Source organism: Hippoglossus hippoglossus, chromosome 11 (assembly GCF_009819705.1).
Source record: "Hippoglossus hippoglossus isolate fHipHip1 chromosome 11, fHipHip1.pri, whole genome shotgun sequence".
NCBI classification, from domain to species: domain Eukaryota; kingdom Metazoa; phylum Chordata; class Actinopteri; order Pleuronectiformes; family Pleuronectidae; genus Hippoglossus; species Hippoglossus hippoglossus.
Window position 1 is genome coordinate 4,896,785 of NC_047161.1, and position 14,390 is coordinate 4,911,174.

At 42.9% G+C, this 14,390-nt stretch overlaps 4 protein-coding genes across 5 annotated transcripts in view; 3 read left to right on the plus strand and 1 right to left on the minus strand.

Annotated features, from left to right (window-relative positions):
• Positions 1 to 418, minus strand: part of LOC117770077 (exostosin-1c) — a 77,251-nt gene extending 76,833 nt beyond the window's left edge. Inside the window, exon 1 of the mRNA XM_034599124.1 lies at positions 68 to 418. The gene's annotated coding sequence lies outside the window, so the exon portion shown is untranslated. The remainder of the gene's footprint in view (positions 1 to 67) is intronic.
• The window catches only part of LOC117770083 (double-strand-break repair protein rad21 homolog A-like), a 951,093-nt gene that overhangs the window by 431,002 nt on the left and 505,701 nt on the right, over positions 1 to 14,390 (plus strand). The gene's annotated exons all lie outside the window — the stretch shown is intronic.
• On the plus strand, positions 1,484 to 5,772 carry LOC117770093 (probable thiopurine S-methyltransferase). 2 transcript variants are annotated; one of them, XM_034599146.1, is made up of 9 exons: positions 1,484 to 1,684; positions 3,084 to 3,206; positions 3,695 to 3,787; positions 3,879 to 4,011; positions 4,570 to 4,622; positions 4,709 to 4,783; positions 4,991 to 5,076; positions 5,228 to 5,272; positions 5,408 to 5,772. In XM_034599146.1, the coding sequence occupies exons 2-9, from the start codon at positions 3,109 to 3,111 to the stop codon at positions 5,524 to 5,526; spliced, it is 702 nt and encodes a 233-aa protein (XP_034455037.1). In that variant the 5' UTR covers positions 1,484 to 1,684; positions 3,084 to 3,108; the 3' UTR covers positions 5,527 to 5,772. The 2 variants fall into 2 exon arrangements, with proteins under 2 accessions (XP_034455037.1, XP_034455036.1); XM_034599145.1 differs by lacking the exon at positions 1,484 to 1,684 and adding an exon at positions 1,687 to 1,814.
• The window catches only part of sdc2 (syndecan 2), a 44,439-nt gene continuing 43,264 nt past the window's right edge, over positions 13,216 to 14,390 (plus strand). Inside the window, exon 1 of the mRNA XM_034599153.1 lies at positions 13,216 to 13,644. Coding sequence (XP_034455044.1) covers positions 13,585 to 13,644 — 60 coding nt within the window. The 5' untranslated portion in view covers positions 13,216 to 13,584. The remainder of the gene's footprint in view (positions 13,645 to 14,390) is intronic.

A 14,390-nucleotide genomic window follows, 5' to 3' on the forward strand; every position in this document is an offset into this window, starting at 1 on the left:
CAGAAATCACCCAGCACGATCCCCGCTGCGCCGCGACTCCTCTCCCCCGCTGAGAGCTCGACCTTACCGGGGTGGCGGACCGCGCTCCTCCCCTCGCTCCCTCGCTGCCTGGTGCGGTTTTTCCTCTTCACACCACGGCCGGGCATTTGCAGGATCAATTCCGTGTGCGAGCGCCGCTCTCCTCGTCGTCGCTGCCGTATGAATGATGAATGTGCGCGTTAAAATTGTCCATTTTCTCCCCCCCCCCACCAACACCACCTCACATCCACAACAGTCCACGTACGGCCCGCCCCCGGGCGGTGCTGATTGGCTCAGACGCGGCTCGACGTCGCCTCGGTCGCACGGTGAATACGAACGCACACATCTGGAGCCCGGCGCAACTGGAGCGCATCTGGAGACACCGAATTACGCACAGGCACCGGAGCGCTGTGGAGGAGGGTCACAACTCTCCAGGCCCCCTTTGAATGGAGTCTGGTGTTTATTGTGGCTGGATGGGATCGTGTCACCTCTGCGGAAAGTCTGGATTCTGCACGAGGGGAATCCAGTGTGGGAGGTTTTTTGGGTGTTTTGGTACATTGTCTGTAAACTGAGAGGCCATTGGTGATGTGCAGGAGATATGAAACACGTTATACCTCAAAAATAAACAACAATAAGTATAAGCTTCTGTATTTTGGCAGCTGACACAGCCTATAATAAACTGCAGGTGGAGCCCCCCCCCCCCAAAAAAGCATATTTACTAATAAAAGGTTGGTTTTAAGATACACCTCTAACACCACTATTTTCATGAATTTACTTTACACACTGTGTTATTGAATGTTTTCCAAACGCGTAACGACCGTGGCCTTTGCGCGTTTGATGAGGTACGGCACGATAATATCACAGGAGACAGCTGGGAGTGACACAGCCTCGTGTTTCCACTGGGACTCCCAGCATTTCTGTGACTGCAGCGCCGCCCTGCGTCCACAGATAGTCACTGACCTGCTTCCCTATAAAGAGGCTCATGCCTCTTTATCTTAGCTGTGCGTCTGTGTGTGTGTCTGTGTCTCTGCATAAACTGCATTAAACCCATGATTATTATCATTATTATTAATATTAGTTGTTGTTGTTGTTGTTTTAAGCCTATTCTTATTATTATTATAGCTGTGGATCAGTTAATCGATTAGTTATATTAATTGTCTTAACATCACCATATAACAAAGATGTTCACGTCCAAAAATTAACTTTAACTTAACCAACCCATCTTAAGTCTAACGTCCTCCACAATTTAGTTTTGAGGTCCAGTTTAATTCTGGACATGCTCATTCATCTATAAGATGTTTATTGCAAAATGTGAAATTCATTATCTGCATTAGATGTGATTTTGTATTACATTAAATAGCCTGTTATGAAAAGTGATAAAAAAACAAATGAAACAATACGTTGAAAGGACTGTAGGGACTCAAACAAGAGAGAGTTGTGGGATCTCCCATGTTTTCCTTGATACTTGAAGGCAGCACTATGCTCCTCCCCAACAAGGAAGTGAGATCCCTGCAGTGTGTTTCCTCTGAATGTGTCTGATGATATGAGATATATCATCTCACTTCATTCATTCATCCCTCAGATTCATCCCTTGTTCCCCTCCAGGGCCTGTGCAACCCTCCGCTGAGCCTGACAGACCAGACCGAGGGCAGCAGCTCCCCAGCAGGTGGGTCCTTCGCTGTATTGATTGAACCGGTGAAACTCAGCTCAGTAAACATCAGCTGTTCACACGCAAACATGCAGGCGTCACATGTGACTGTGGTTTTACTCGTGCTTCTGCTCGAGGCTGTTTCCAGGTGAGTGTGGATCTGACTGGGGAATTCTTATGTTCCTCAAACAGTGAATACGCTTTATAACCTTCACTGAACTCTATTCTTTGTATTTTTTAAAAAAGTTGCAAGATCAGATGTGTTCTCAGCAGGAGATAATTCATATGAGCTGTTCAATAAGAAATGTTTGCATGTAAATATGAGAAGGACGAGTTACATTAGAGGTAAAAACCAGAAGCTGAAAGGTTCCAGTTGTCTAATGTTTTACAGGTTAGAGGTCACAGGTCATTGTGTTTACACATTCATGACCTTTGTCCTCAGCTCAGTCTGTGCTGCACCCTGTTGTGTAAGGATCTGTCGGTGGTAAACACAACAACCACTTACTAACTATAAACAGCACATCACAAAAGGCAAATTTACATAAAAAGCAAACATAAACAGGAAACCACCAAACGCAACAACAAATCTCAAAATATACACGACAAATCACGTGTTTGAGATTTGCTGTTTTGTAACCTGATGTTGTATTTTCCAGTTTAACGTGATTTCCCTCCCTATGACTCAGATCTCTGGTGTGTTAGGTTATAAGTCAGTTACACTTCAATGGTAATTGGAGCCTGACCGACAGGTTTTTGGTGTTGGTATTTTCTGGTAAAAATACATATTATATAAAACACATACAAAGGAAATATATAGAACTATAATTAAATCTCTTTGAAAAGAAATGGGACTTGTTGCTTTGTCAGGTGCTCAGTATGAATGTTTGATGCCACTCATTTAAAAATAACTTGTATTTGGACCAGGTACTTGATGAAGGTTCTAATGAGGTTTCTTTTCTTTTGCAATTTTTTGATGAACGAAAGAAAACATCTGGACAGATCCTGATAAAAAGATATATAACTGTAACACTGTAACTGTTATTTCTTTGTTAATGTCCAAAATATGAATTTAAAGAACAATTTCTTTACGTGAAATATAAACATAAATGCACTTCTCAGCATTGTTTATTCTGTAAATTCAGTTTTTTAATATCTACAAACATAAACCCAGATACATGTGAAAGCTTTTACCTGCTCACTAAAGATCCTGATGAATGCTCTGGTGCAACATGCGTCCTGCTGTCGGTCCAGTGGATGTTTGCATGCCTTCACAGAATTCACACTGTGCAGCTGTTGTACACGTGTTTTTATTTGTGGGAACGTGTGAACGTCTCCAGCTGCAGATACGAATGGTCTCCTCCTCATTCTTTGCTTCCTCTCTCTCTCTCTGCTCTGTCCTCCATCCCCTCTCTCGTAGTTGGGGTCAGGAGAACATCACTGTCATGCTGGAACCGCAGGCCGACCGGGTCATGGCGCTCGGCGAGTGGGAGGAACGCTGGCAGCAGGACAGAATCGGCTTCCATCAGCCTCACGTACACAAGTAAGAAGCCGCCTCTCGTCCGCCTCCTCAGAGGATTGAAGGAGAACAGAAGTCTTCTAAATGCCTGACAGGGTGACACCACCACCGCCTCCAGCTATCCACCTGAAGGTGTCAGAAAAGATGCACAAACAAAGCACTGACTGAGGCTCTGTCTGATTTCATGTTGGAAATACTTTTTCATGAAGTTTAAGAGGTTTAAGATCAGTTAAAATACAAATAGAAAGGCCAGGAGGTGACATTTTAACTTAAATATATAAAATAAGCTTCAAAATTAGCTTGACGCTACATTACGTTTGTTCTTGCTCTGTGTAACTTTGGTGAGTGGGTACGATCTCCAATACTCTCAATAAAAAACAGCGTTTATCTCCAATATTCAGCAGGAGAACACAGTTGTTTAGGAGTAATCACCACATGTGGCTGCAGAGGGCGCTGTTGGGTACATAGCGTTGCCTTAACAGCAGTTTTTGGTATTTTCTATGTTTTGATAGGTTGCTGGAGGACAATGTCGATAAAGTTCTCGCTGGACGGACGGGAGTTCGCTTCTTCTTCCCTCTCTGTGGGAAAGCAGTGGATATGAAGTGGTGGGCAAAAGCTTATTTTATCCAATAATTCAAATCACATTGGATTTCTGTCTCTATTCCTCTATTAAAACACTCTGTGTGTGTTTTGCAGGTTAGCAGACATGGGCCACTCGGTGGTCGGGGTGGAGATCAGTGAAAAGGCTATAAAACAGTTCTTTGAGGAGAATAACTTGACGTACAGCGAGGAGCCGGTCGCTGCCGTACCTGGAGCGAAGGTTTTCAAGGTACATGACACCGTGTGAACCGAGAGGGTTCATGGCTTTCTATGTTTTTACTCAACACTTGGATGAAAGAGCATAAAGATCTATAATCTTTAAGAGTTTCATGATTATCAAATGCTGTTTTTTATTCTTTTTCTATAGTAACCTCGGTATTTTCCTTTCTCTATATTATTTATATAAAATTTTAATGTTGTTGCCCCTGACGGCCGTTCAGTCAAAGTGTGTGTGAATGATGACTTGTACTGTAAAGTCATTATAGTGTTCTATATAAAGCTCTATATAAAAACTGTCTATTTACTATTTAAAATTTTATACAAGCTCCTTCACTATAAAAGCTTTTATTGGGGCTTTTATTGTGAAACAGGAAATACCTTGCTTTTGTTACTGAGGGTCAGGGAAATATTTAGAAAAATGTAAAGGGAATCACTCATTATGTAAAACTATAATTTGTCTTGTGTATTTATTTATTTACACTTTATTCTTTTTCGTGTCAAATACAAATCTTGTATTCACAGACATTCACAAAGTTCTTAATCCACTTATTTCCCCTTTGTTCCACAGAGCTCAGAGAAAAACATCTCTCTGTATCAGTGCGACCTGTACAACTTCTCCAGGTTGGTGACCGCTGGATGTTTTCATAACATTTTTTAAAGATGTTTAATCAATTATATCACAATTCATTTCTTTTTCACCTTCACAGCTCCATCGAAGGTCAGTTCGGGGCGATTTGGGACAGAGGAGCTCTGGTGGCCATCAACCCGAGAGACAGAGAGAAGTAAGATGAGCCCGAACGCTCCACTGAGGTTTTTAATATTCGATATAGAAGCAGATGTTCTGTATACAAACCACGTTAATATGTAATCAAATCTCTCCAAGTGTTTGATTTTAATTGCTCTAAAAAAACATATATTTGACAATTAAATATGATGTAATTTAACCATATGCTCCACGTTGTCTCACCACACTGTCTCTCACACCACAGGTATGCGTCTCTCATCATTTCTCTCATGGCCAAAGACTGCAGATACCTTCTGGACACTTTGCTGTACAATCCTGAATTATACAAAGGTGCCTGTTTAAAAAAATATGAAACACAGAGAGGAAATCTGGTCTCAAAGCCAAATTTACATCCTTCTGTTTATTATTTAATCTCCATTTTAAAATGTGTGCATTAGCGCAATGAGATTTAAAACATTTGAAACTGTATTGGTTTTTTCAGGTCCTCCCTTTTTAGTGCCTGACGAGCAAGTGCAGATCCTGTTCGGTGAGTCCTGTTAAGAACAAATACGTCTGAGTCTGTGTCTGTACTTAATCATGAAGCACTATAATTATACTCCCCTATAAATTCTGAAGGAAGCAACACTTTATTTATTTATCAATCTGTGTGTCTGTTCCTCAGGGAGCCGCTGCGATGTGGAGCGGCTGCAGTCGGTCGACGCCTTCATTGAGAAACATCGAAGCTGGGGTCTGGACTCTCTGACTGAAAACCTGCACCTCATCTCTCCAAAGAGCAGTTAAAGCCCAGAGTGTAGAGAAGCTGATCTTTGGCATTTTAATGCAAACGCAGGTCCAAGGCATTTATTCTGTGCTTAGATATGTTCTCTCTAAATGAAGGTTTTGAGGGGATACAAAGCTGCATGGAAAATCATTTAGTAAAGATTATATAACCTAAGGAACATTAGATACCTGACCGATGTTGTGTGTCACTGCACTGATGATATTAACTTTGTTGTACATTTAATAAAACTGTTTTTTCTCAAACAACACTTACGAGTAAAGTGACTTTATAAGAAAGTAGGTAAAATGATGACGAGTTTTTCATTCCCCACAACCCTGACGGTCTTTCTCAGCCTTTTCAGGACATCGATAAAAGTGACGTTAATTGCAATTAAAAGTAATTAATAATCCACAAAGAATAAGCAAATATAATTAATATCCATCTTCTGCAAACAGCACTAATATGTCCATTTCCAACACAGATGAACTAAAGTATCCAAACACAGTTTATTAATGAGACCAGAATACTTCACCCATTTTCATTATATTTAAACCAGCTTTTATTATATTTCTTGATATCAAACCAGCTTTTATAAACCTTTTTTATTATATTTATGAATGTGTATTTCTATGTTATTTTATCATATTATATAACCAGCTTTTATTATATTGCTGGGTTGAGTTCCTACAAACGCCACTGATGTTTGTACCAAATCAACCAAACATGATGTTTTTCTAATTGGTAAATAAAATAATCTATGTTCATGGGTTCGTATTTCAACAGATAAACAAATAATTGATTTGATAAGGTTTTTTATATAAACAAGCCAGGATTAGGCCACAGTTGGGTGGGGTTTGAAGGCCCCCTAGAGGTTGGAGGTGTCAGCACACCAGCCCCATCAGCCTGCTGGATGATCCATACTTGATTGAAGGTCTGACTCCACAAGCAGCTTTGATTTATTTTTAAATAAATATATATGTTCATTTTAATCTATGAGACTAAAATACAAATCGTCATCATTGTGGTCTCCTCAGGTTGGGTGAGATATGTACTTTGGACCATAGAGGGCGCCAAAGCTCTAGAAAGAGCCTGATCCCTGCTGTTCTGAATTCATATCTTCACATTTTATCAAGTTATAGTGCTGGTGCTGCTCTTGTTATATACTTCTTAAATACTGGTGGTTAAACTCACATCCTGCACTGGAACTAAAGTCATAATCCACCTCAACCAATTGCCAATTGTAGGTGGAATCACAACCTTTGGCTACAACATATTAAATGACCTTGACGGCAAATATAAAAGTGATTGAATTCTTTACTGTTGAAACGCTCCGAGCTGTGCTGCCTCATCTGGAGCTCTGAGCCGAGTCGGAGTGACGGCCGATCCGCCATGTGTGAACGTGGACGACGGGGGGGGGGAGCAGAACAGAACAACATTGAGTCCTGCGTACGCCTGGTGGCCTTAATGAATTAGTTAGTGGCAGGAGATGTTGACACAACACACACACAGGTGCTTTGCTTTGACAGGCTGGAAGCGGTGTTTAGCCAGGTGGGCGTACGGAGGGGAGAGAAACATCACGCTAACAGCAGCAGCTTATCTCTGTACGTGACCTTCTGTCCGGACGGAAATAGCTGTTGTGACCTTTTGAAAAACACAGATGACTAAGTGGCTGGGTTAGAAAGTATAGATACCGGATGCTCATTTAATGAATTTATTCTCTTTTCTTTTCCTCCTCACCCTGTTTCTTTTCTCCAGTGTTTGCACAGCTTCTTCTGTTGTGAGGCCCGGGCTGGTGTTTGGCAGGAAAGGACCTTGAGGGACATCCAAGAGGAGGTGGAGCGTCTTTTATTCGCTGACACTCTTGACCCGACGGTGAGGAGCAGGACTGATGGGTACTCAGGGATGACCTCCACGGCGTTTAACGGTTCAGTGAAGACGAGAGAAGCTGGCCCCGAGGAGACTGGGACGTGAGAGAACACTCAGGTTTTACTTTAAAGTGAACTAAAGGTTGAGGGAGGCGGCTTCAGGTCCTCACTGTCACTGTACGTGCACTTTTAAGAGTATATCAAAGCCCTGCGGAGTCTTTAAAGTGTCGGTGTCGGTCGGCAGAGGAGGTCGGTCACGTCTTCTGTAAACTTCTGTGCGGTGGCATCACAGTGAAGCCACAGTGTCTCTGCACCACCTCCTCCATGTTAGTGGATGGGACATGGACCATAGTTTGGTTTTAATGAGTTATTATAAAAACAGGGTGAAACAGGACTGACTCATGATTGGTCGAGCATGTGTATCAATTGGACCTCATGGCTCCACATCATGAAAGCACTCCTGATCCAAATGTATCTGTGCAAGACGGCAGCGTTTGTATCCAGGACATTTTGTCTTCATTTCTGGATAGTGGGAGGAAGTGGAGACACATCGTCCAATTTGAGTACAGTCAGAATATTTCCAGTATTTCTGTCTCAAGTGGCCTCAAATTACCTATTGCAACTTAAACCAATATTGACTTCGCTGTTCACAGTATCATTAATCATGATCCATCACACCCTCATGAGCATATCCTGTGATGTTTTTACACCACCACACCCTGACCAGCTGCAGGTGGAGCTCCTCCGTCAGGGCCTCTGCGTCACGGTGCGGCAGGAACAGATGGGCCGGCTGATCTTTAGACAAGGGCAGCAGAGACACCGCGAGTGGGGAGCGCTGGATAACTTCACTGCTGAGGGCCAGACACCTCTCGGATGTTCAGGGGTAAAAACTCAGATGGAGGGGTGGGGTCAACAACTGCACCGAACAGATTGTATGTGTAAACGCCCTGGGGGGGGACGTGCATACAGATTAAAAAAGTTGTATTGGAGGAAAGCCAGAGAGTAATGAGATTCAAACGCATGCAAATAGACAATTCACAAAGCATAGGTTAGGTTATTGTCTTTAGCATGTTATATAGCTGGCTAGCATGACGTTAGCCTGTTGCTCAGTCAATTAAGTGAATTTCGTGGGATTACTTGAATTGGAAGGATAATAACAAGCACCAGGCTAACGCTAGGTTAACAGCATATCTGCGAGAAATATCTGAATCCTGTGACCACAATGTTTAAATAAGCAATTATCTAATTCTCAACTAGTAACATCACAAGTCACACACGTTTTCTTAAATTTTAGTTCTCAGGGCCACAATATACAACCTCTAATCTTTAAAATACTACGATATTATACACATAGTGGTTTCAGACCACAGCTGTAAAAGCAATTTAAAACTCCTCACATTTTCCATTTTGTCAGACATACTTGTGGTGAAAACGTCCAGAAATATCCATAATTGAAGAGGAAAGCTGCCACGGGAACAAAAATGTAAAACACCCATGTGTTCCTCCAGAACAAATACAAAAATAATACATAATCTAATGGATTTTTAAAAATGATTTTAAATGCCTAGGAGACGGCTTGAAGTGGTGGCGGTGGAGCTAGAGTCCACGTTGTGTTGTGTGTATCCACCATCAGGAGCGGGGCCAGCAGCGTCAGGCCCCGGGTTTGATTGTTTGGACTCAAGCTAGCAGCGGGAGAGGAGCACCGGGCCTCTGGCTGCTTACAAGTGTCAATCTTGTATCAGACACATCAGAGCCACAGAAAACCGACGTCAGAGGGTCCTTCCCTTCAGACACAGCTATGAATCTGTCTCCATCAATCACGCTCCAGTGAAGAGTCCTGACACGATATCTATCAAACATGAGACAGCTTTAGTGTTTGAGCTGTTAAGTTATTTGCTGTTTGATGTGTTGAATCCGGAGCCAGCTGGTTAATTTATTGATGGTTGGACAGAAGAATTGAACAAGTCTAAAGCTGTAAAGCAAGATACTGAAAAGTCCTCCGTATTAAACTATATGTCGCAGAATCACAGAAGTCAATGTTTCTAGTGGCTCAACCAATGACTGTACATGAAGATCGTTGAAGCGTCTCCACTTCCTCCCACTATCCAGAGATGAAGTAAATAGCCAAGATACGAACGCCGCCATTTTTCACATTTGGAGTCAGATTGTGCGCTCATGTGGTGTCGGAATAATCGGAAAGATTAGTTCCCCTGACTGGGAAAATGTACTGTATGTGTACGCCAACTCAAGTCGGAACACCAACTCAGAAAGTGGGCAGAAAGTTTGGTGCGCGAGTTGCAGAGTTGCCGGCGTCATCAACAGTAGCAACCGGGGGAAGGATCTGCAGTAGCAAGGTCTTAGCTTGACCAATCACGAATGTGGAAGATAGTTCAGCCCCAGCACCTTGATACCCTGTGGAAAAAAAGATGTAAATGCAAAAGTAGTTAAATATAAAGGCCCATTCTAGGGTAGAGAAAACAACAATTTAGATGAAACACACGAGTCACTAGGATTATTTTATATATTATTTTAGATCCTTTCACCTAAATCTTTACACACTGAACCTTTAACAACAGCAACCACCATCCTGGCATCCATGTTGGAGGTCATCCTTCAGGCTAGAGACTCAGCAGCTGCCACCGAGGCAGGGACCTCAGGTGCTGAGCGAGTTTTGCACGTGTATGTGTGAAACAGGCAGAAGTTTTTTGCAGACGTGTGCTTAGATTTACCAAATTCATTCTTCAGCACAGGGTCATAAAAGAAAGGATTCAGTTTGGGGCTGAGTTGTGTGGCTCACTTTGAAAAAGTAGCTCCCTGAGTGTCAGACACACACACACACACACACACATTGTATTTGTCAGGATTTGCCTGTGAATTTAAATCAGTTTCTTGTTTGCCAGCTGGTGGTGCTGTTGAATTAAATATACTGAAATCCATGAAAACTTTTGAAGGTCTTCACTTTCTATAGAGTCTGATAGATATTCAATTCACACATGAAAATGAAAATGTATTGAGTCCAGCACGTCGCATGCATAATTCACTCTGCATAATTTCTATTTGGGAAATCAACCTTCACACAGATTTTTATTTGTCTTCCCTACCCGTGTTCACTGAAGGTTCCCCTTGTAAGACTGTGTCATTCTGTGTCCTTGTGCTGCCTCACACCCGGCTGACAGCTACATGAACCGGTGCCACAGTCACACACACACACACACACACACACACACACACACACACACACACACACGCACACACACACACACACACACACACACACACATCAGACACACACCACTATCCATCCAAGCTCGGTGGCAGAAGGGGCTTTGCCTTCGCCCTAATTGGCTGCGTAATCTGGGACACCAGGAGCAGCGTTAAGCCCTCTGTGGAGGAAAAGGATGAGGCCTGGGAAGCTTGTGCATTACGGTGGGGGAGGGGGGTCACAAGATAGATTTTAATTTGTCCATTCATTTATTTCTTTGCATTGTGCTTAATTCCTGTTTCCTTCGAACCCAATGACAAAGTCAAGTCCTCTCTTTGGTGCACGGCAAAGTTTCTCTGCCGCAGTTTGATTCTGTTCAGGTCACAACAGATGAACCGTTTGTTGAGGACAAAGAAAATTGTACAGTTCAAGTGGGACCTGTTACACCTCCCTCCTCTTCATCCTCTGCTGTTTTCCCCATGTCCCCTGATGGCCACTTTGACTTTCTCTCGCCATCTCATCCCTCGACCTCCTCCTCCTCCTCTTCCTCCTCTGCTGTTTTCTCCATGTCCCCTGATGGCCACTTTGACTTTCTCTGGCCGTCTCATCCCTCGACCTCCTCGTCCTCCTCGTCCGGTGCAGCGTGGCTAATACCAGGCGAGCAGTCAGATACCCGACAGAGTGAAACCGGCCTTATCAGTGAGCAGGCGCCTTTGTCTGGTCTGACTGAGGAATCGAAGAGGCGCTGCTGTGACAGGGAGCAGAGTCGATATCTACCATCATTCAGAGTATGCATTTAGAATTACAACAAATAGAGGGTTGTAATATTAACTGTTGCCTTGAAGAACATTCTGGGAAATATGCTTATCGCTGTCGTGCTGAGAATTGAGTGAGAAAATTGATCCCACTCGTGTCTAGAGGGTGAAAACAGACTGTCGAGTGTAAACCAGCACCGAGGCCCAGCAGTCCCCTTAAAAAAACAAATTAAATTCACTAGATCTGGATTTCGTGGTCTGCACTGAAACAAGTACTTCGAGGGGGGGGGGGGGGGGGTGGGGGGGGGGGGGGGGGGGGGGGGGGGGGTCACCTTGTAGCAGCAGAAGTGACTCTCAGCTTATGTGGCCAAGATGGTGCCTGAGGAATTTAGTTTGGCAGCGCTTGTGATCGGAGAGTTGAAGGGTTTACCGAGCACAAAGGGCAGACTATTATCAGGTGGGATTAGTGGTTTTCTAAAGGCTCTGGGAAAATGCTGTTTCCACTGCTGTAAATTAATTTAGTGATTTGACTGCGAGGTGCCGAGGACTGGGTTGGCAGTGGCAGCGTTCACATGGGGAAAAAAACCCAGCAACATTAAACAGAGATTGGAGATTCTGTTTTACGACGAATTTCCCTCTCAAGAGTGGATGAGTTGCACATGTTTTAAAGCAGATTAAAGTGCCCTGCCTGCATGTAAACGTGAAACAGGGGAGCCTTTGTGTCGGTCGACCGTGCTGCCAGAACCAGAAGTCCTGCATTTCAATTCCATGTTATTGTCTTCTCAACAACTGTAATTTCAACGGAATTATTAAAAAAAGAATGTTTAACTTTTCATTGTTTAAAGATATCCAGTTTTACCAATGTTCTGGCAGGTTTTGATATTATTAGTATTGTTTTTTTATTCTGAATATTACATTTCCTGTGTACAAACACTGCGTCCAGACACAGAAAGTTTCAGGTGTGTGTGTTTGTGTCACTTAACAACGCACACAAACACACACACACACACTAATCTAATCTAATCTAATCTAATCTTATCTGTGAAAACCCTAAAAACAGGGGTTCTCAAAGAGCATCTGGGGACCCCCAAGGGTCTTTGAGGGGCGGGGGGGGGGTCCCTGGCAAAATGAACTATTGAATATCATTCACTTTCTGTAGTAAAACATCTAAAAGTAACTTGTGTCCTTGTCGTGCAATCTTTCAAAAACCTCGGCCTGACACAGACTAAAGCTGAGGCCGAAGGAAACTGGATAAACAAAAGGGTAAATAAGTGTTGAGGTACAAATTTTAAATGTATGAATTTACAAAACTAAGATTACAGGTACATGCAGCTTTATTTATTATAAAGTACTATGGTGTAGATGTTTGGGGGAAGCTATTAATTTGTACCAGCAGGGGGCGACTTTGCCCATAAATGGCTTAAATATGGAAACGCTCCTGTCAGTGTTTAATTCCAACTATAGTGTGTAGTGTGTACATACATTACACAGTATATGTGTGTATATGGCTATATATAATATCTATCCATCCATATATATGGATGTACACACTGAATCAACAGACTGACCAATCAGATGTGTCCCTCATTGTTTCATCCTGCACGAGGCTTGATTATAATTAATACAAACTTAAAGCAGAACCAGGTAAATTATTGTTATAGATAAATGGCTCAATTAACTTTTAGGGCTTTTCCTCGTGCGCCACCTCCCTGTGGAAAACAACAACAACAACAACAAACCAAACAATAATAATCAATAATTATTGCCAATAAACAGCCTAATTGGTTTGTTATGATTACTGTGAGGGGGGGTACTTTTGACGCAAGTTGAAGAGAGAGGGAGGGAGAGAGAGGGGGAGGGAGAGAGACGGAGAGAGAGAGGCAAAGAGAGAGAGAGAGAGAGAGAGAGAAGTAGAGCGGCGTGCGGCTCGTGCGGATTTCAGTGACACCACACAGCACGCGGAGGACTTTGCAGATTGAACGGGGAGCTTTATTTAAACTCTGTCACTAAAACAAAAATAAAGAGAAGAAGAAGAAGGAGTAAAGGAAGAAGGAGAAGGAGAAGAAGTGTCGGGAGAGAGGAGGAGGAGGAATATCCAAAAAACGCAACACGTATCCGGTGGATCCAGAGAGAGAGAGAAGCGGCTGGAGCAGGAGAAGAAGGAGAAGAAGGAGAAGGAGAAGAAGAAGAGGGGGAGAGATTTGACATTTTAACGCCTGTCGCGACGCGTTTTTCACTGAATCGTTCAGAGGAATAATGAGGAACGTTTGGATAATTTTGACCCTCGGCCTCGCCGCCGTCCTCTCCGGGGAAAGGGTGAGTTTTTTCGGGGGGTAAAGCAAAGTTGAAAGTGTGTGCGTGTGTGTGTGTGGGGGGGGACTCTGGTCCACGGACTGACGCTCACTGCTGCTTCTTTGATCTGTCTGAGAAAAAGCCTCGAGAAACAGTTGCAGGTTGTTTTTCACGTGCGTTCAACGCGATTCTCTGCAAAAAGAAAAAGATCCTGCAACGTGTCCTTTGATGGAAAACCCAGGGATTAAACTGTGTGTGTGTGTGTGTGTGTGTGTGTGTGTGTGTGTGTGTGTGTGTGTGTGTGTGTGTGTGTGTGTGTGTGTGTGTGTGTGTGTGTGTGTGTGTGTGTGTGGTTGTAGAATCTGCCACTTCACACTTCGACTGAAACCAGTATCCTCAGGTCATTTCAGATTAAGAGCTTGGACGATGTGGCCAGAGATTAAATGAAGATCAAAACGTTCATATCGATAATTGTCGCGATAAATGTTACATTGTTATTCCTTTGAAGTTTTTAGACAGTTTTTTTGGGCCCTTGAGTGAAGGTTGTGGTTTTTAACTCCTCTTATATACATCTGAGATTTAGCTCAATTAAGTTTCATATCGATTCATATTAATTGACTTTTGCTTTATTGCTTTTTGGTAAAATAATGTTTGGCTGTTTTCACGTGCTCTTGCCTCCACTCTTTGTGTCCTTTGATGAAAAAAAACTGTGATTTGACTGTTTGGTTTGGATGTGATGTGGTTGTGGAATCTCAGCTCATTGCTGCCAC

Excerpts from the sequence above, each read along its gene's own strand:
- LOC117770093 (XM_034599145.1), top strand. The coding sequence starts at position 1,756 with ATGCAGGCGTCACATGTGACTGTGGTTTTACTCGTGCTTCTGCTCGAG. Across the intron at positions 4,012-4,569 it reads CTGGAGCGAAGGTTTTCAAG|AGCTCAGAGAAAAACATCTC; the intron begins GTACATGACACC and ends TTTGTTCCACAG. Across the intron at positions 5,273-5,407 it reads GCAAGTGCAGATCCTGTTCG|GGAGCCGCTGCGATGTGGAG; the intron begins GTGAGTCCTGTT and ends TCTGTTCCTCAG.